General features: G+C 43.2%; 1 protein-coding gene across 3 annotated transcripts in view; it reads right to left on the minus strand.

Moving 5' to 3' along the window:
• tet3 (tet methylcytosine dioxygenase 3) overlaps positions 1–15,601 on the minus strand; it is a 33,325-nt gene extending 17,724 nt beyond the window's left edge. Inside the window, exons 1-2 of one of the 3 annotated variants that reach the window (XM_042488462.1) lie at positions 15,520–15,601; positions 14,772–14,831 (exon numbers count right to left, since the gene is read on the minus strand). Coding sequence is in view for 1 of the 3 variants with exons in the window: in XM_042488459.1 (XP_042344393.1) it covers positions 8,580–8,603 (24 nt within the window). In the remaining 2 variants the exon portion in view is untranslated. Of the gene's footprint in view, positions 1–4,996; positions 5,399–8,579; positions 8,800–14,771; positions 14,832–15,519 lie in introns of those variants that run through there. The other 2 variants (XM_042488459.1, XM_042488461.1) reach the window with 2 other exon arrangements.
• Positions 15,602–22,392: the final 6,791 nt, after the last annotated feature.

Below are 22,392 nucleotides of genomic sequence, written 5' to 3' on the forward strand. Positions count from 1 at the left end.
AATGGAAGCTGTGCTCTAGATCAGTTGGGCTATGCAAAGCAGGCAGTTGGAGTTACAAACATGTCACCCATACTGTTGAGAGACTTTGTGTGTCAGAGGTGGGGCATTCAAGAGTCTCTGAGGTGTGAAGAAAACTAAATATAATACACACAATTACTGTGAGGCCAATTCTTTGTTTAATACTACAAAACTAGATCTTAAAGGGGAACACCACCTATATTAAGAGTTCCAGTATGTTATTTTCATGGCCTAGGAAAGTTAAATATTTGTGAACAAGAGCAACTCCCTCTCACAGCCAAAAATTGGAGAACTGTGTCCTGATTTTATGGACATACTGAATGTTTGTTTTCTATTAATATACCCAAATGAGCTTTATTCTATTGTAGTGTTCTCAGCTCTGAAACAGAAAATCTACCCGTATACTCAGAACATTTCCCTAGGTGGTCTCAGTTCCATCTATAACATCTTTGATGTCTGTGGGTCAGTTTCAGACTTGATACTCGATGACATCACAAATAAGAGTTTTAGAACTGTAGTTTTTTGATTTGTGGGGGAGTTGTTTATGGACTGTCTTAGCCCATAAGAAGTGGTAGTTTAATAGGTGAATGCACTACCAGGTGGATGGGTGGGCAACTGAAGGTGAAGTGGGTACTCTCCTATTTATTTAAATGACTTTTTGGTTGATAGGTGGCTTTACTGTAAATGGCAAGAAAAAGAGATGGGTATATTCTGTATAACTGAGTATATGCCACACTACATGAATGACATGTAAGAATTTTGAAAATGGGTGTAGTACCTCTTTTACTACAGAAGAAGAATCCAAAGATTGATATTTTACTTTATTTTAATTCGAGAACACAATTAGTAAGCAAAATAAATCTAGAAATTCTAGAAATCTTCCTTAGAAACAGAAATACACTGCAACTGATTACGGCAGGTGTGTATTGATAATACAGTGTGGATTGTTGAATTACTGTTTAAACTGCTACTTTTTAACTTGAAAAGAGAACTGCTGAAATACGTTTTCATAATGAGGTTATTGATGTCTCTTGAGTGCAGAACATTTATTTTAGCAGCAAACTGCAGCTAAACTAAGTGTCTGAAGTGTGCAATGCAATTCTTGTGAACTGGAGAGATGATCACATACCAAAGTCACTTTTATCCAAAACAAGACTTTCACTGGAAGACGTAAAATAATCAAACTGATCAAAGAATGCACTGCCCTAGGTGTTACAAGTAGTCCTTTTTTGAACATTAACTGGCAATTGAACACCCCAGTTGTTCAAAAGGAACACTGACATCAAGGGTTTAAGTATTGATTGCAGCAGTATGCACTTAAGTTTTCTGGTACAGCTCTGCTGACGTTATGTTCTCCAACAATCTGAGCAAATCTAAGATACAAAGCATTTGATGGCTAAATGCTAATAAGGAATGAGTCTACCAGGGTGAAGGGAGTTATAATTCTGAAAGCACAGCAGTGGTGCAGCAGCGAAGATGTAAATCTCAGAGTTGGTGTATGCAGAAAGAATGAGTGTCAAATCTAGTGTTGTACAAGTCATGGACATATATCTTTTTGGATGGTAAATGACACGTGACTACTTTATTTATTTGATTTTGTTTAACCTTATTTAACCAAGAATAGCCCCACTGAGATTTGGAATTTCTTTTTCAATGGAGTCCTGGCCAAAACAGCAGCATGATGAAATTTACATAAAAGAACAATCTAAAAACACAACATCAAAAGGTAGAACATGACTTCCATGCCTCAATGAATCTCCTCATGAGGAACTGGTGATGCAGAAGGACAGTATAGTAAATATTCAGTGACTTGGCTTGCATACCTTTCATCACTAGTCAAAAGATGCAAAAGCTTTTGGTAACATTTGAGAAAGGGCAAAGGTACTTCCCATCCTCACATGCCCTCTGGGATGTGCCAAATGAGTGATAGGGATAATGTAGCCTGTCATTGGCCACCTATCTCAGGTATCTTTCGTTTTCTACATGAAACTAGTCTCCCAAAGCAAAAACTATCTCCAAATTTTACTGTAGTGTTGTGCGTAAAACAGCAACCACAACTTTTAACTTTTTTAGGCATTTGAATGCCAGCACGCATTTCTCCATCATAACAGGTTCCATCCTGACACTGCCACCTGCAAGGGCATCACTGCTGCATCCTGGGTCTAATGTCGCCTAAAACAATTGTAATTGATTTAAAGAAATACAAACAAGCCAGTGAGACAGCTATTAAAGACCAGGGATGAAGATAATGTGGCCTCTCAAGTTTGTCACTGTTTTGTAGAGCTGATTCCAGACACAGGGTAAGATGTCAGAAGGGCAAACATTTGGTAGAAATACAGATATATTGACTTTGAGTAAATACTCAAGATAATCTTACATCACAGGGCTCAGCACAGTAATTATAATGTTTTCGTTGATAAGGGGATGATTTGGTTCAAATGACCTTGCACAGGTGGGATGCAAAACAGGAGCAGGAGCTGCTTTGTGATGACTCTAATCCCCCTTTTCATTTGCATGTACAATACATTGGTAAAATCTGTAATCCTGAGAAATATATATTTTTAAAAAGTATGTTGTTGACGGTGAAACAAGCAGTTCTTTGTGGAATTTGGACCATGTACTGTACTGTACTGCATAAAGGCTTTTTTTCAGAAAGTGTTTTGGTCTGAAAAGCACTTTTCTTTTCCAGTAATATTACTAATATTACTTCAGAAATACTTGCAGTCATTGCATTCAAGCATACAACTTTATGTGAAATGTAGGTGTATTTGATCAACATGCTAGCTAAGAGTAAAGAGTAAGGGAGATATTGCTTCACGTCTTTCGTCATTTTAGTCGGTTTAAATACCTTCTCAGACAGTTGGTAACACTTATCGGGAGCTCATCAGTGCAGCCGCTTATCTCACTTCCTTTCTGAGTCAGAATTGGGACACTTACCACTAGTTTCACTTAAAACTGCAAACCCATCAGCTGGACTTGTGTGAAATTACATCTTCCAAGCATTCAGTTCATTGTAGTCTTGAGGCACCAGGGGGGCTAGGTTTCAGCAATTAGATATACAATTATAAAGAAACTGCTACATTTAACTAAATGACTACTTGTATGAATGAGCTTGATCTTGATTTTAGCAAACTATGGTGCTCCAATTCACTTGAATCCAAACAGAATTGAGCCCAGATTTGCTCCACATAGATTATACTCAAATGAGTCTGGAGAGGAACAGCAAACAATGATAAACCAAGGGCATTCTCAGAAATCATTGACAGAGTTCATGTTGTGGCTGAACAGTGTATTCCACAATATCGAACAGCCAAGGTGAGAAGAAAGTAATGACAGACTCACTATAGAAATACCTTTGTGTTAGCCCCATAGACAGAAGCCAACACGCTGTAGTAACGATTGTTTTGGTGTTAAGTATTCAACCTATGTGTGTACTATGAACAGACAATATGCCCTTAACTTGCACCCATTGATTGCTTCACATTGTACAATACCCTTAACTTCCAAGTATCAAAGTTCTGGTTCAAGTGCATCCTTCGCTGACAGAAGACACAAGAACTGAACTAAGATAGAGTGATGGAGATAAAAAATAATGTCTTACACATTCACACACAAACGTCAGGCTAGCTGGCGGTCTCACACCACAACATAAATGTGAACTAGTTCCTGATTCAGAAGATTCAAAAAAGAACATCATGGCCTCTGTTTGTAGATCCATCAGTGTATGACAGTAGAAGTGAGCCTGACGGCCAACTTCCCCAACCATTTGAATATTATTGAAATGAGCCTTTGAAGTGGCTAATTACTGGACAGGCAGTATGCTGGGCTCTTTTGAATCCACCTTCTGCGCTGGGTGTCTGTTGGGGGTCCCAGGGGGTGGCGGTGGTATTCGTAAGAGGTGGTGTGAGGTTGGGGGTGGGGGTGTCGGGGGGGACTATGAACAGCCGGCATGCAATACGTGAGAGGCCCCATGTCTGCACTATCAGTGGCATCAGACGGGAAAGAGGAAGGGGGGGGGGGGGTGTCGCTGTGCACGGCAGTTATGAGAACTGCAGTGTGTTGAAACAGAGTGACTGTAACACTGCAAAACCTAACATCCCACAATCATGCACTATCAGTCACACTGACACTCTCTTTTCCTCTTTCTCACTGTTGGATATACAAAACACTGCCACAGACCAGAGTCACGTGGGTTTAAAGCACTAAGAGCTGCACGCTGAGAACAAATGGACTTTACACCTCTTCACCAGTGCAGATAACAAATTACATACTGCATTTAAAATAACAGCTCTTTAAATCCTTATATCATCTGAGCTTTGATTAACCTTTTGTGAGACTACATGCTGGACCAGAATGGAAACGCCGCGCTCACACCTGCTGCACTTTACACCTATGTCGGTGCATCAGTGTACAGACCACGTGCTTTGACAAATATTTACACCGTGACAGAGTCTTTTGCCAGGAGTTCATTTCAGTCTTCTCTATAACTGTGTCACTCTATACACACTCACACAAATTTGTATGTGCATGACACACACACAAAAACATCAACACACCTAACCGGATCAGATCTTGCTCAACCTGGTAGACCAGTCACTTGAGTCTGGGAGCCCTTTAAACAAGATAAGCCGTTTCATCTCTGTGTAAGAGCAAAGAAAGCACTGTTTAGCACTGACACTGCAAAAAAAAAAAAAAAAAAAAAAAAACACTAGAGGGAGGAAACAAAGCCTTTAAAGATACTAGTGGTGCTGGCGCTGAGGGGGTTAAGTTCAGTTTGTGCAGACAGCTGAACCTAAATCCCAGATATACAACATATACAACACCCCCCCCCCCAGCCCCCCCCCCCCAATTCTCCCTCTTGTCCTCCTCCTTCTCCCCCCACCCCTTCCTTTTCTGCCGTGCGGAGCAGGAACATGAAGCAGAGACCCTGACAATATGAAGCCGGCTGAGAGCCCGAGGACCGGCAACGCATACTTACGTGGTCCTAGACGTCCAGACGGAGCTGCCGGTCGGAGAGCAGAAAGCAGAAGAGGACACAGAGAGGAGCATGAGACTTGCGTGCCGGCACAGCAGCCCACAAGCAATCTGGCCTCGTTGGGGTTGTATTCCTGTTTATTTCATCCAGTCTGTGCGGCGCACAGACAGAGCGAGCGGCGATATACACATGCATGCATTCACACAAGCACACACGGCCAGCCGCACGCACACAGCACACCTCCCCCCAGCACTGCACACACGTTTCTCATTTCTCTCTAGCCTCTTCTTATGGCCGACGCTTTCTGTTCTCTCCTTTTTCCTTTCTCATTATCTCTGTCTGCTCCTCCCTTCCCTTTTTCAATATCCTCTTTCTTTCTCTCGGCTACACATGCAGTCGGCTTCTCTTCGCAGCCCCCACCTTCCCCCCTCTCTCTCTCTCTCTCTCTCTCTCTCCCTCCCTCCCTCCATTCCCCTCCCTCTCGCGCAGCCTCTCCCTCCATCTCCTCTCCTCTCTCTCTTCAGTGTGTGCAGAGCGAGAGGCCATTATCTGAGCCACAGCGGGCACGTACGGAATGGAGGAGTGTGCAGTGAGCAGAAACAGAGAGAGCTGTGGGGGATAGTCGCGAGTAGCGGCAGCCTAGGAAACAGCACAGTTCAGCAGAGCTCTTACCAATGAGAAAACCTCTGTCTCTATCCACGCCCTTCAGTACTACTTGCTCTACTGCATTAAATGATGTTACATTTCAGGCTATGTTGTGTGTTTGGTTTGTCCACAAAAGCCCAGTGTTGGCAGTTTCGGCTATGACAGCGCTCCTCTGCTTTCGAGCGCAGAGGCGAAACCAGCGGCTGCCAAGCGAATACACAATCTCAACTCACAACGGCGTCAACAGGAAAAAGAAAAAGGAGAAAAGAACGGCAACGCTATTATGCTTGTTTATGCCCTCTGCAAACGGTGTCTGGTTTTCCTTGCGGAGATTTCGTTCCATGTTGGAGCATCTAGATTGAGCTCAGCCCCGGGCCAAAGGAGAAGCCACCGATAGTGGTTCTTCGATCTCCTTCCCTGTCCACATTCACATCCGTTGCCCGTTGATCGCTTGAAACAAAAAGCTTCAATCTTACACCTGTGGCTGACAAACGATCCTCTGACAAGGCTCCATGCAAAGGAAGGAGAGAGGTTGCTAGATGAAGAGGGAGCTGGTGGTCTTGCTGGCCCTTCCTCCAAGATCCAAAGGACACAGACGATGTGGAAGGTTTGACTGAAGGAAACCGAGGGTCTCTTGATTAACAATCATTCATCAACACTTTATAATGTCACTCACCTACAAGGGGGAAGAAAACGGAAGAGCGATGTGGATATGATTAAGACAGAGGTAAAAGAGCAAGACAACTACACTGGGAAATTGGGGGGGAACAGTGGATGACACTTCGACATCAGCGAAAAAGAGTGGGATGAAGAGAAGGGAACACTGAGGAGAGGGAAGACAACAAGAGGGAAGTCTGAGGAAAAAGCGGAGTCGCTCAGTTATTATGTGACTGATTCTGTAAAGGGAGTGGAGATGATGATGAGGAAGAAGAGGGCGCAAAGAGGATTTTGCAGGTTGTTGCAAAACGAAGACAGCAACCACAAGTAATCAGCCCATTACAGTTCGCCGAGGACGAAAGACTGTCCTCTCCTGTCCACCAGATAACGTCCTCTTGTCTCCTCACCATTGCTTTGCCTTGGCGTCATTGCTATTATCATCATCAACGTCTTCATGATCGCTGGATGTTTCCTCTCGCCCCCTTGCTGGCTGACCGGCCTTGTGGTGTCTCCTCTCTTCTCTCGAGCATTACTGGAGTTTTGGAGCAGATTTAACCAGGAGGAGGAGAGGGAGGGGGGAAACATGGCCGTCTTCCCCATGCAGATCGTTGTCAGCTCCTGCGTAGTATTTTTCTCTTATATTACAGAGCATGTGCCGGCTAAACTGCGCTATGACTGGATTAACTTCAGTAGCTTTTCCCTGCTTCTCTTACTTTGTCTTCCACTGTTTCTCTTGATCTTTCGTTTTCTCTGCCTCCCTCTCTCCATTTGACTCTCTGTTTTGTTTCCTGAGCCTTTCCTCCTTCTAACATAGCTTATTGCATTACCGTTCCAACACTTTCTGACGCACCCGCTCTCCGGCCCTGTAAATTGTACACTGTCTGTCTCTCTGTTGCCACACATATTCGTATATACACACACACACAGATGAGCGTCAATCCCAAAGAGAAACACAGCGCAGCCTAAGCTGTCTAAGGGAAGGAGAGGAGAAGTGGAGCATTAGGTCACGTGACCAGGGAGTGCCAATGAGCGAGAGGGAGAGCAGTGAGCAAGAGAGGTAGGAAACACATGTGGCGATGACGCAGCTGCATCGTCATCATCATCATCAGTGTCTCCCACCAGGACGCTTGCCTCCACCACTGGGTGGGCACATGTGTCGTGCCCACTCTCTACTATCACCAACAGCACACACCAACGGACACTCAAAAAACATACTCTTTCATTCACCCCGACTCACTTGTGCTCGCTTCCTCCCCCGGCTGCAATGACACAGCATTTCGAGCTTAAGACCCGACTTAACTCCTGAATCACATGCTCTCCACCCACAGTTCCTTATTCTACAAAACTACTGAACGCAAAAGACCTTTTCTGTCTTTTAATGATCAATACGTGTCCACCAGCTACAAGAAATAATTTTTTGAAGCTGATGGTCGTAAAGCTAAAAGAGCTACAACTACAACTAGACTTAAAAAAAATTAAATTGGCTGTCATTATTTTTAAATGAACACCAGGAAAACAGAACAGAAACACAGCGTCAACCTGTGACCAAGAGAGGAGTGCTGCACTTCAACAAAGTCACATTGTAAAAACTAGAGTCATATTGTCACTGTCTACGTACACAGCTGAGTAAAACAAAGAAGTGCGATTTGACCTAAACATTAACGTAGGAGAGGGAACCTCCTAGATAGCAAATTCAGCTGTTTCCAAGACATGATTCAGACACTTTACTTCACACTGTAAATACAGTGTGTATGACACAATTTACCGTGGATAAAACTGAGTTACAGTAAAGCTACTCTTCATTTAAACATGTGCTCATTGATGACTCAAAACCAGCAGCAAAAAGCAGGTGTCATTTCCGGTAAAATATATTTGGTGTTTACTCAAACCATGTTTGGCTGCGTTTGACAAAACAGAAATTTACTAGATTATTTAGATATGCTATAAAGATAGAGAATTCCATAAAGTATGCTTGTGTTTATTTTATGTTTCAATGCGATTAAAGCCATACTCAGAGACAACACCACCATGCTGCCATCAGGTTTGCCCAATAGAGCTGTCCTGAAATCACCTCCTGAGCACAAAGGGTTACCTCTCAACTTGATAACAGAACAACGTGACCCATTACATTATAACTGGAAGAAATACAGTCTTTAGCTTTGTCCTAAATTCAAAAATGAGTTCACTCTACATGTCACTGAGACCTCAGGAGAAATCACAATAGTTCAAGTACTTTAACTTTTCAGTGAAAATGAAATGGAAAACATGAATGTTTCACACTTACGGTAAACCTGCTGTAACCCGGCATTGAGAGAGAGGAAGGCACAACTCCAATTCTCACATCGATCCCTTCATCTCACAATCTCACCAAATTATCGTTCAAATGAGTCGTTTCACGCCCTCGTCTCTCTCTTTCTCCCTCCGTTTTTCTCTCTCTCTCCATCTCTCTTACTCTCATTCTGTCTCTCGCTCACTGTTTCTCAGCAGCGCAGAGGAAAGGTCTTGGTTGTAGGAGGGATGACTGACAACAAAAGTCCATCCTCAGCGGTGTGTGTTGGGTTGGCTTGCATATGACTAAGCCTGAGTCATCTTTCTCTTTTCTTCTCAACAAAGTCCTGACATAAAACCCTCACACACACTGAAACAAGCTTTTTAAAATATTACCAGCAGGTGGGAGGGCTGCGTACGAAATGCAAAAAAGGCGATAGAGAATAAATCCTGTTCTGTTTCAAGGGTGCCATGGGTGAATAGTTTTTACGAGAAGATGTGATTCCACTATTTCTGCACCTTCATCACCTCTCATCAGTGGGAGGATTTGTGCCATTTAGATTTAAAAAAAAAAAAAAAAAAGAAAAAAAGGAGCTCTTCCTCGCAGCCATTTAACAACTCACATGAGCATCACGGTCATGACATGAGGGTCCTTTCCCCTCCTCCCACCTCTTCCTGTCAGCTGGCTCCACCTCCTGCTCTCATCTACCTCCATACACCCCCACCCTCCAGCCCATATTGCCCTGCAGTCTAATGGCATCAAGGTCATCTGATCTGACACACTCTGCGACTCTCTCTCCTTCCCCCTCTCTTTTTGCTCTCTTTATCTTTCTTGCCTGTTTCTCCTCACATACACACAGAGGCAAAGAAACATATGCGCACACTGGCAACAAATGCAGAGGCGCGCTTTAATGATTTTCTCTCCGGGCACTCACACACACATGCAAGTATGCATACAGTATTGGATTGTTCACTCAGGGTCACTGGGTTTATTGGTGGGCAGGACAAGAGGCTGCAGAGCTGCACCGAGCACATCATACTAAACGGAACAGAAGCAACACAAAGTGTTTGAGCCTAGTTCAAGAACAATATCTTGTTTTTCTAAGTATTAGAATTTTTTTGCCAAGTTTTGTCTATTTACAAACACTCTAGTCAAAAGTGTGTTTTGTTTTGGTTCACTGATTTCACTGAAATGGTTAACAGTGACTGTATGTGACACATCTTCTGTGTAACCATATGCATAGTATAAATGTATCTATGAATGCATTGTATCTGTCCATCTGTGTGTCTATGATGAGAAACAGACTTTTAACATATTGTTCATATATTAGGCATTACCTTGTTATTTCAACCTTGCATCTGTCTCTTTGGCTGTTTCTCTCTCTTTGTCTTTGCTTTCATTGCCATCTGCCCCTCCACCGCCAACACGCTCCTAGGCGGGATGGTGTTAGGTTAAGGGTGTGTTTGGGTGTAGATCGTAGTGCTGAGTGTAGGGTATCCAGTCTGAGTCATACCTCCTGACTTTCGGCACGTGCAAGTCGGCACGCATAGCCCAGCTGGGGAAGGCCTACCCCCTCACCCCCCCTCTTCACCACTCTTCACAAAGAGAAAGGGAGGAGTGGTTTGGGAGGGAGGAGAGAAAAAAATGGAAAGGTGGAGATGGGTGGGGGGAGGCTATTGGGTAGGGTGGAGCCGCTAAAAAATAACGAGGAGGAGGAGGAGGAAGAGGAGGGGGCGCTGTTTTTAAGAGGCAGCTCTTTGTGCCTGAGGTTTGGGACATGAAAAAAGGGACAATAATGTAATTAATACATAGACTATGATTTGGGGTCTTAGACTGAGAAAATGGAAAACAGACAGGAGAGAAACTGATGAAAAACAAGTGAGGTAAAAATGGTTAAAAAATAAACAAATAAGTTAAAGAACACTGTGTACTACTACCTTCCAAGCTACTGTGTGCCAAGTTATGAAAAGGGGCTGAGCGGTCAAATGTAATTGGAAAATGATGTAACGATTAACAGAACACAATTGTTTCAAATCCTAGAGCAGTCTTCCTCAGGTGAAACACAACATGATGCTGTGATGACTTTTTGGAGATAACATTATGGGGTTTAGATCAGATATTGCTCCAACCTGAAAGAGAAAAACAGACAGAGCGCGAGCAAGAGAAAACCTTCCTCAGCTCTGCACAGTGGCTGGTTGCCAGCCTTGTCTCTCTCAGGACTTGGGCTAAGATTAGCTTCCCATATGTTCAAGTCAGGCGTAGCCGGGCTTAAAGGGCCAGTACTCGACTGTGCACTATGAAGCCATGTAATGCTTTACATACACTAAATCATCCAGATTGACAATCAAGGTCAAAATATCTTTTTTACTTCTTCAAATGAAATGCAGACTGCTGTTTTGTCCTTTTAATTTGAGGTTTTTTTTTAGAACTGCTATGCATTCTGGGCTACTACCAGTTGTTTGCCGTGTCTTACATTATAATCAGTCTAATCCTCCATCTTTTCTGTGGACATTAGCCTGAATCAACATGAATATACTTCCAATGTTTCAGAAATCAATATTTTTATGTGCCTGTTCAAATAGATTGTGATGAAAACAGCTGTGGCTCTGTGCTGCATAAAACCTGGTGGCATCAGGGCAGTAGTGGGATTCAGGATTGTATAAAGTGGGTGCCCAGTGGGAGAAGAGGAGCAGCCACCAGAGAGGTGAGAGTTAAAGAGCTCAAGCAACAGCTGAGGGCTCCTCCCCCTTCTCTTTCCATTCATTTTTTATTAACTGCGGCACCAGGCGGCCGACAACCTCCCTCCAACATCAAACACGGATACCACCAACGATGCCAACAAGCCACCAACCACAACTCGTCGTGCCATGCAGGCTATTGATCCAGCACTGGACACAGTGCGGGCTCAGTCCGGCCATACATGCGCATACAGGAGTAGAAGCAGTGTAGCAGGACAGACAGTGCAGAGGCGAACGTCATTAATTGTCATTAATTAGAGAAGAAACCTGACAACAGAGCAGAGCTTAGCAAGTCCGTATACATTAATAACTGCATGCAAGCGAGGCAATTGTTGGTGACTACATACATTTAAATGTCACCTGAAATCCCTTGAAGATTTACAGGATGTGATGTTTTTAAGTCCTTGGGGTGCCTTTGATAAAACTGTTCTTTTATAACCATTAAAGGAAGCGTGAGTGACACTTCTACACATGACTCACTGTAGATATAGTTGATCGTTATTCAGTGCCTAGAAGCGGATGACTCTTGCTGCGTTTACATGCAGGGATGTGTTGAGGTTAAGTGGGTAAATGCAGCCAGTCACCTTTTTGAGTGCATACAATAGTTCATCTTGAACTAAATTCATACAATCAGAACTGTCTGAATGATGGACATTTCTGTGAGAATACAGCAGTGCCACCTAGGGCTGCAACTAATATTTATTTTTATTATGAAATCATTTGCCAGTTATTATTATTATTATTTTATATGATTCAATGATTTATCATGTAGTCTATAAAAAGTCCAAAAAAATCTTAAAAATTACCTCTTCGAAAATTTCTTAGAAACTAATATGACATCTTCAAATTGCATCTTTTGTCCAATCAGTAGTCTAGAACCCAAAGATTCTTTATTTACTTTCATAACTGATAACAAAAAGCAGAAAATTCTCACATTTAAGAAGCATAATGTTTGACATTTTTGCTTGAAAAATTGCTAAACTATTAATCTATTATAAAAATAGTGGCAGATAAATTTTCTTTTGATCAACTAATCAACTAATTGTTGTAGCCCTGGTGTCACCATGTTCAGGGCACAGAATAAAATAAGGCCTCCAGATACATAATTAATCTTTATTTATATTCTGGATCTTGAAATGCTTTTTCTTAAAATCCAGTATCCTTAAACAAGGAATATTAAAGATGTTTGTAATCTAACAACATCTGAGATGAAGTAACAACCAAAGCAAGACTGTGACAACATGACTCCAAGATCCAAAAGAAGATCTGTGAATCCTGAGAACCAAAAAAACTTCACTACTGGTATAATTGTTAACTAAATGTTCTGTTTTAATCACCCTTTAGATCACCAGTTGTGAGTCAGGGCTCATGGGAAACAGAGCTGCAGTTACTAATGACAGAGTGGAAACCTTACAGAGCAGTAAATACATCGAAAGTCAACGCTGAATGGAAGAGGTGATGTCAAACCCTCCGCTTCCTGAGTCTGTACTATAAACCAAACCACTTACTACACAAACACACACGCATACACACATGTGGTGCCGGCTAGTTGGTCATGTGACCAACCTTGGATGCCGGACTTGAGCTAAAATTAAAGCAATGATGTCATCAGACATTCATTGTTGCCACGGAAACTAGGTCGGTGTTAACCCTTTGCTGACGAGACTGGGGATTCCACGCGAGGCTAAACATATGATTAACAAACGCTCCATCTGCCATCACGCACACGGTGGTTTGAGTGTTTCTACTCTGCTTTTGACTCTTTCCCACCAGTGATACTGTGTGAAGTTCATCTCATTTAGAAAGAGGAAATCCTGTGTAAGGGTGCTGAAAAAAAATCACGCAAGTGCACTCTGTCTGTCTCTTAGCATGTTGTGGTAAACCCTCTGTACATCAAAACTGAAAATAAATCATTGAAAGTGCTGCCTGGCTCAATTTTAACTGTGTATACTGTCACGCCATGTTTTTATACTCCAACATCTCGAGGCTGTTGCGTGGATCCTGAAAATACTTAATGATACTGTACAACTACGTATTTAAAATGTTAAAAATAGTGCGCTCAGCTTGTTGGGTGTAGAACGGGTTTGTCTTTGTGTAACCAGGGAAATGTTTGACAAGGAAACAGCATCTCACGAGATAAACACTCCACCAAGGACATGACCCTCTACAAACAGGAACTCAGAAGAGACACAAAGACATCACAAACTTATTGAGCACAGTGCAGAGCTCTTCTCACTAACAGGCAGTTCAGTGATTTTTTCCCCTGCAAACCAGCTGGTCGCATATACCTTGTAGATAAAGACACTGTACACATGGACGAGGATTAGAGCAGGCTTAGAGGTAAGATAGAGTACGCCGCTGAGCTGCACCCATTCATGATATTAAAACAGACTGACCTAGACTTCTTATGACTGTTATGATGCAGCTGGATGTATCTGCCGGCACAAACGTTCTCGAGTCGTGCCTTGTCACTTCCACATGTCTCGGTTCACAACACCGAAATGATTCACTACACATGTGTCAAATCAAAGCTTTCTTTCTTCTACTTGGAGAGGACATCACAAGATTCTTGAAGTTCAGACAACAGCTTGTTCGGTGCTCAATAAATCCCTTCTCTATGAAGCCTCGCCGCTCAAACTTCCTTTCCACATAAACACACAAGCGTGCCCCGACTCGGCAAGCTGTAGAACAGCAGCTCTCAGCGGCCACACGCCACAGGTTACTACGCCCGACAGTCAAACACGTACGCATGCGTGACCCACTAACTTTTACTCCCTTTACCTCATTTGACTCCAGAACCTAGGAGAAGAAGGACGGCCCCCCTGGCTCCTGAGCCAGTGCGTAGGGTTCCTCCTCCTCCTCCTCCCTCCTCCTCTCCCTGGTCTCTTGTATCTACACATGCTTGGCTCTGGCACCAATCAGCGGGCAGCGTGGGGCGCTTTAAACTGAGGACGCCGCCACTTCATCACTGAGGCGCTCAGCTCACCATGGCTCGGCGATAAAGCCGAAGTTTAATATTGTCTGCTTCCGAGCGGAGCAACTGGGATGGGAAGGCAGATGCCTTCATTTCTGCCCGCGATGATATCAAGGCTAATATAATGAGCTCGCCGGAGAGAGCAGCAAATAGTTAGATGACATCTTAGCGACACAGCGGTGACAATCACAGCTTTTTCTGTGCAATAGGTATCAATGCTTAAACGTATTTACACAGATGAATTCACATATCCATACATACCAAAACTAGCAGAGCGTAGTCACAGTTGTAAAAGTGCACGTGCAAATACATATATTGAAAGTGTAGAGGAACTGGTCGCAGTTTTGACTGACCACCACATTTACACGTCATGTTAGCCTCACTGCACTGACGAACCAACAGCTGACAATCAAAAGCAACATGGTCAGAGATTACACACAGATGATACACATACACACAACAGCGAAAACATAAACCCAGTGCTCCCTCTCTTACCTCAGCTGCCAGTTCAGGGTTTCCCAAGCAGCCTCGTCGGTTGTCTTCAAAATATTCCACCTGTACGGCCATTCAACAGAGCAAGGGGGGGGAGACAGAGAGAGATGGGAGGGGGTGAGAATAACAATCAATAGAATAATGCGACAAGGGCCTGTTCAAAGAGACTCGTCATTAACGACAGTAGGAGCACCGGGTACAACATGTATGCCTTTTCACGTACAATCTCCCTATCATTCCCGTCATCCTCAACAAGCATCAAGAAGCAGCCGTGCAAATGTCTTTGATTTGTGTTCAAACAGTGATCCGGCACTTCCCTCTGCTGCTGGGATGGAGAATGAGAGACAGCGGAGCCAGATTCAATTTCAATTATAGAATTATGTAATGTCTGTATTCCCGACCTGGCGCAGCCCTCCTAATATATGCATTAGACAAGTCTGCACAACCCAGTTTTTTTTTTTAATTGGCAGAACGTGCACAAGTGTCAGTGAATGGATTAGCTGAGAGTGAGATGCAATGGATGGAAATGGTTCATCAAAGCAGGGCTGATTATTGTAAAACAATAGCAGCTTCTTATTTGGCACAGCATGTCCCCCTTGTCTACATGGCCCTGGTTGTCTCAGTGTTAAATGATATGTTTTGTCTCGAGCTGTTCCCCAGTCCCGCCAACCTCATCTGCCCCCCCTTCCACTCCCCCCCTCCACCCACCCACCTATCAATCCTAAAATAGTCTGGAGTGATGAATATTTACCCTCCAAGCCTCTGAGCTGCCTTGGTTTGTACTCCTCCGTCCGCTGGCCAAATCCCCATCAGAAGACACGGGCTCCCTCTTGTCTTCACCTCTATCCCTCTATCCCTTTCTTCTCGCTCTCTCTTTCTCTCTCTCTCTACCTCTCCAATCTTCTTTCTCGGTCTCTCTCTCTCTCTCGTCTGTTTTCCAGCAGCCCATTCAGGAAGCCATCTTGTGTTTTTAATCTGGTTTTACATGAGCCCTCGTACGCACGCTCTCTCTCTCTGTCGCTTGCTCTCTTGCTCTACCCCCCTCCCTCCCTCTCTCTCTCTCTCTCTCTCTCTCCTGCTAGTATGCCAATAGGTCTACCGCACACACGCTCATACACACACACACAAGGGATTTTTTTCTCTGTGATCGCTATCACTCCTTCCTCCCACTCGTTCAGTTCTTTTTTCTCTTCTGCTTCTGCATACATGATGTGAATGCCCCCCTTTAACCACCCCCTCCCCCCTCTCTCTCTCGCTCTTCAAACATATACACTCATGAACAAATGTACACACACACTCAAACACACACGCACAGAGCTCGCCAGAGAGACGTCACGCTAGAGATAGCACACAAAGGCAGTCCGTCCACCAATCAGCGGCCGGGCTGGGCTCTGCTGCTAGGGTGAAATAGAAGGAGAGGGCGGCGAGAGAGAGAGAGAGAGAGAGAGAGAGAGAGAGAGAGAGAGAGAGAGAGAGAGAGAGAGAGAGAGAGAAATTGGAGTTAGTAAAAAGAGAAGGTTAAAATAAAAAGGGAAGGGGTCTGTCTGTGTGTGTGTGTGCAGCACCATAAAAGAGAGGCTGACATAAAGAGACAGAGCGAAGGTGGATGGGAGGTGTATGTCTGTTGCAGAAGGGGGGTGGGGGGGATGGGTCCTCTCTATGCCTGTCAATTATCTCCTCGAACTCGCCTTCCCTAAACAATGCCTCTGGTATGTGGTATCGCTGAGCACCATCTGTGTCAGGGCTGCCTGCAATAACTGGACTGGACTGCACAGCGTGCGCACGCACGCACACACACACACACACACACACACACACACACACACACACACACACACACACACACACACACACACACACACACACACACACACACTCACTCATTCACACATAGTTCCTCTCAAACAGCCTCACAACCCCCTTGCCTCTGACAGGCAAAATGCACAATTACACAGCAAAGCCCAACATGCTGACTCAAAGCAAGTGAAGACACCGAAAAATGAGCGCAGTGCCACTGATACCGTGCAATTTTACACATTTGAGCTACAAAAGTGCCATAAACTGTCAAAAAAGATCACAAATGTACAGCTGTGATCATGTTCACATATATAAAATCTCAAAAGCATTCACATGCAAACACTGTGTAAGCTGCCAAGGACTCGCCTTTCCTTTACACACGGTGTGAGAATGACATACCGCGCATATTTTGGAAGCCTGTGCTCATACTGTTTACATTCTGAGTGCGAAAGATCATCTACAGCTTGTACCTCTTTAAACCAGACAACAGCACGCGTTCTTCAGTACTGAACATAACGACAAATGCCATGGCAAAATGTTTTTTTCCAAATCGGTAAACAGGTACCGCTGTCTGGATGCATTTCTCCTTTTTAACGAAGCCCTCTTAAAACCCGTAAATGATCAGCTTTGTAAAACGGGAAGTTTGACAAAAAACAAGTGCGCCAGAGCGGTCTGTTAAGATATGAAAAACAGTGTCAGAGTAAAAGGGTTGCTGAATTAGTAACCGCCGCAGGACAAGACAAAGTCAGCGAAAGTTCATGCAGGCTGGCGAAGACACAGCAGATCGAGGCGAAACAAACAGACAGCGAGAGGCAGACAGAGACACAGACACAGAGTGGGAATCGAAAAAAGAGAGAGGGAGCTGAAGTGTGGCGTAGTGAGGAGAGGCAGCCACACAGTGACACAGCATTTGTAGTGTCTGTCTGACGCTCTCGTATGGCATGGGGAAATCCCCTCTGCTGACGTCACACAGGCCACGTGTGTGTACGAGCGTGTGTGAGCGTGTGTGTTTATGTGTGAGCAAAGACGTGTTTGCGGTAAGCTGGACAGCGAGAGCGGCAGCTTGGCTTCAGTGTTCTTCATTACAGGTGGCCTGGATAGTTGAGGCAGTAGGCGTGCTAACCGTGTAGTCGCAGTACGAACGTTTTAGTGAAGGCAGCAGGAGAGGTAAGAATAACTGTAACTCTGGATGTATAATAATAGTTTAAGTAAGGAATTTAACACAGCCAGGCACCTCCTGTCAAGGAAGACTTGTTAAAAAAACATCTCTTCGCCAGAGAAAGTAATTTAGAAGAGAAAGCAACATAATCTAACACATCGCTCATTCAATCAAACCTTCCCTCCTCTTTCACCGCCTTCAATGGACACCTTGCAATCACTGACAGAGTAAATCCCATCTACTGAGAAAGCGTCATAATCCTGACGTACACAAGCATTCATTCAATCTCATTTCATTCACAAATGCCCTGTGTGCTGCTGTGTTCTTCTCACATTTAAGAGAATCTCCCCAGATAACTGCAGACTAACTAACCCTACACACACAATCACACTCACTACGCACAGATGCAGGGGAGGATGACATGTTGTAAAAATGTGCTTTTGGTTGCAAAGGATGGACAGAGTAAGATGAGGCTGCTGAGGTCGTTTGCCTGCAATTAGACTAATTAGTTTAATTAATGGTAGTGATTGAGCTAATGTGTTCCACTCTTACTACACTGCACGTCCTTGTATTTACCCCACTCCTCTACTTCATTCACATAAAACATTAGTCATCTGTCTCAAGGGTTTTACCTAAAAAGAAAATTCGAAGCCCGTTATTGACTGTACAGAATCTAAACCAGGCCATTATGTGATAAAAGGGTTATTCGAGTGTAAATGTTAATGAGAAAAACACATATTGAACGGTTACATTTTGTCTGTTGAACTGCAGATTTAACAGATTGTATGAAATTGGATAGTAGTGCATTTTGAACAGCCAGGGGTTAAAGCTGCTGCCGATATTCGTATCATACATCACTGAGCTGTTGTCACGAGGGAAGATGGAGGATGTGGTTGCCAGGCAATAAGGGACTCAGCTGCTACATCCATACTGAGGTCAGGGGGCAGAGATGGAGGGATTGTGGGGGAGGGATATTGATGGACACTTGGTTAAGAGCTTATGGAGAAAAGCCACTGCACATCTGATGCTGCAGCACACAACAACACCATTTTCAGAAGAGATAGTGGACTAATAAAGATCTTTGTTGACCAAAAGTGGTCTTTTTGAATAAAGCTGTAGATAGTTATCATTCTGTAACGATATCTGACTAAATATCAGTATTGACAGCATCAGAAGCAAAGTGAGGTGAGGCCACCAGGAGGCTTAGCCTGGCTGTAGTCTAGAAGAATCTCAATTATGAGAGCAAAATAACTGGCCAATGTATAAGACTGATATCAACTAAAAAATTACAATACCAGTACCAATACCTGTACCGCTGAAGTGATACCAATCCATGTGTTAAGAATTTATTCTTATGCGTTGCCACAGGTATGTGGTACAGCCATACTTTTGAATGTTTTGGTGGTTTTTGACACACTGAACTGCCAAACAGACTGTACTATGGGTTGTAGCTGCTGCGGTAGTGGACCAATAACATGGCACATAAATCACGTAGTGAGTAACATGTAAAGACTGCAACGATACATAATCAGTTGCTCTTTTGCTCCAATAGTACAAGCATGCAATTGTGCCTTTAAAAAAAAACGATTAAGAGCCTGTTTACACCTGGCATGGACATATGTTTTGGGTGATCCAATCAGAAGTGGACAGCACTTAATACAAGTTTTAATGACCCTCTTGTGATCTGATCACTCAAATCACTTGCCGAGGTGGTCTGGGACGCATTAGACATGTCTTTTGTAGTCTAAACAATAATGCATCTTAATGTGTCCCCAAAAAGTACTACATCATCAATGAAGGACACAGTGGTTGTTTCAGGGCGAACGCTCTTTAACTTGCCCATTTTACAACGAGTTGGACGCATCTCCAGCTATAACAACACTTTCTAGCATAACTAGAAAGCAGCTAACAATAGTGTGAAGATGATAACTACTGTATAAAGGGGGCCCTTTGACCTTCAAGCTTAAGTTACACAGGCAGTAATGGCATCTGTTAGTGAGCAGCTGGAGATGCAGGATAGACAGGTGTGAACAGTGTCTTGGCTGTCCTCAGATCACTGAAACGCATGACTAAACCAAGTATAAACTACGGATGCATGATACTGGATTAAATACAGTGCTTGCAGTTTATGTACTATTCATTCATTGTGCACTTTGCATGTTAGCATGCCCACATCACAAAGTAGGGCTGATGCTTATTGGAATGTCATCAGTGCTGCAGGTACATTTTCATAACCTAAAGCAGCGGGCAAAAATGAATTTCAACTATATGATGGCGCTAGATGAAAAGCACCATCATATAGTCCATCATTCTGATGAGCACATGAATTCTTGTACAATTTCTTCAATCCCTCAAGTAGATGTTGTGCATCGTCAGAGAATTTGGTAAATCAAAAGAAGGATAAACTCAGTTTAAGTGGGTCTACCTTGAATTTTAACAAGTCACTGCTAGCTTGAAACAAAGTAAAAAATATCCCTGTGTCCCTACAACCTACAGATAGACAGTAGGCCGTTAAGGATTTAATAGTGCACATGAACTTTAAGGCTGTGTACTGCTGTCAAAGTATATGCAATATGTTGCTGTGAACTTTGAGGGAAAAATGCATTTGGTAATTAACAAAGCTTTTATGTTTATTTTAAATAACGATTAAACAATTAATTGAGTTATCAATCGTTAATTTTTACCAATAATCGATTAAGGAATGCACTTATGATTTGCAACCCTAATAGACAGTGTAGAAAGATGTTGAATGAAGAAGGAAATGGGGGGGGGGGGGGGGGGTGGTTGAATAGCAGTAGAGTTCCCTCAGAGGTCAGGGTTTTGAAATATGGAGGCTGTAAACTTCTATTACCACTCAACAGCAACAGAGCCTTTGGCCACCAAATAGTGACAGTAGCCCACATATCTGTCCCATAAACCACTAAAACAATTAGTGTTTGTTGATTTAATACTGAATTGTGTTCTTGTAAACTATTCTCATTTTGCAGGAGGCCCACATGTGTTGTTGCTGCCACTCTAGAATGTGCTCACCAGCTCGCACAGAACAGGCCTCAACAAAGCGGATGGAAACCCCGATTTCCTGTTTGTGGCTTAACAAACCTTGTGCCTTTTCCTCTTGACTGAAGCTTTTCTCTAAAGCACAAACATGCCATGTCCTTGTTTGCCAAACCATGAACACCTCTGATCTACAGTCCACCTCTAGACATACTGAATAAGACAGAGAAGCCTATATGAGTCAAAGCAACAATAAAAATCACTTCACAGGTTCTGATTTTGCAAATTTAACACAGAGACGAGTCAGTTACTGTTTTTTTTATTAAAAGCTTGGACACCACCCAGATGATGCTACACTCCACTCAACACTAATGGACAAGATGCTGTTTAATGACTATATTCTGACCCTTCTGTTTACTTGATCAATACTACTTTGATATGAGAAGCCCTTAATCTGAATTGATCCTCAAAGAAAACATTTTGAGAGAAAGTAGAAAATCTTTTTCATCACGAACCAAGGTTTTAGTGTGGTGTTGCAGGGTCCAATATAACCAATAGCCTGATGGCCTGGGGTCAGTAAAAGTTTATGCCTGGCAAATTAACTGGCAGGTCTAAGACTTTTAGAAGACGTCGTCACAGTGTTTCCTCTGGGATTATTTCCAGCAGTGGCACTCAAGTGCTTAATTTTTTTTGCACTACTAAAAGATATTTAGCACTTCCGCTGACATGTTAAGAGCCTTTGACACATATTTGTACACAGTTGTAGTTGTCTAATTATGTTTAATAAATTGCTTCCCATACACCATATGCTGTAGCAATGGCTCCTGGCATAGTCAGGAAACAGCAGAGTGTATCGCAGCCTCTACAGAAGTGCCCAGTCAGGTGTGTGTGGTGTACGAGGAGAAAGAGATGGTGTGTCTGCACTTGAGAAAGTCAAGTAAGCTGTACCTAAGGTTAGCAGTAAATCATGAATGTAAGGCGGTGATCACACCATGTCACCAGGCTCGACTGCTCCGAAAACGCATTGGAGGCGCATCTGGAAAAACAGCTGCTAAGGCCTGTGGAGCAGGGCTGCGTACGCATGGCCAAAAGTGACATTGACGAGCGGTGCAACTCAGCACCTTGAACAGAAAAGTTGAAAATATTTAAATTTTTAATCATGCGACGGACATGCTGTATCATAGGGAAACAATGGTTTTGCTGATAACGCTTTTCTTGTGACACATCTAACTGTGATCAGCCCTTAAGGCTAAATGTTCAGTGTGAGCTACAGTTTGTCAAAACCACCAGACCAGTGAAGCTATTTTAGTGGCATGCAGTCAGTGTCGGAAATTAACTTGTTGAGCCACCGGCCAAAATTGCCCTTTTTTGTTTCACATATACATGTGTTTCAGTAAATTTAAGTAATGTAATGTATTATGTTGACTGTAAATTTTAAGAAGAAGCCAGAGTAAAATCTGAGGCAAAATTCTTCAAATTTACAGAACAGCTCATCTACACAGCCTCAGCATGGGCAGAAATCTTCTCTGGTAAGCATTGATGCAGTGCATGTCTTGGGTTTTTATGTGTGAAAGGTACTGGTGTTTGACAATAACAGAGGCAAAAAAAAGAGTTTGCTGTCTTGGATCAAACTATGGGGCCTCCGTATTATTATTTCATAACCTTCATGAATGT

The sequence above is a fragment of the Plectropomus leopardus genome, chromosome 6 (genome assembly GCF_008729295.1).
Source record: "Plectropomus leopardus isolate mb chromosome 6, YSFRI_Pleo_2.0, whole genome shotgun sequence".
Lineage (NCBI taxonomy): Eukaryota > Metazoa > Chordata > Actinopteri > Perciformes > Serranidae > Plectropomus > Plectropomus leopardus.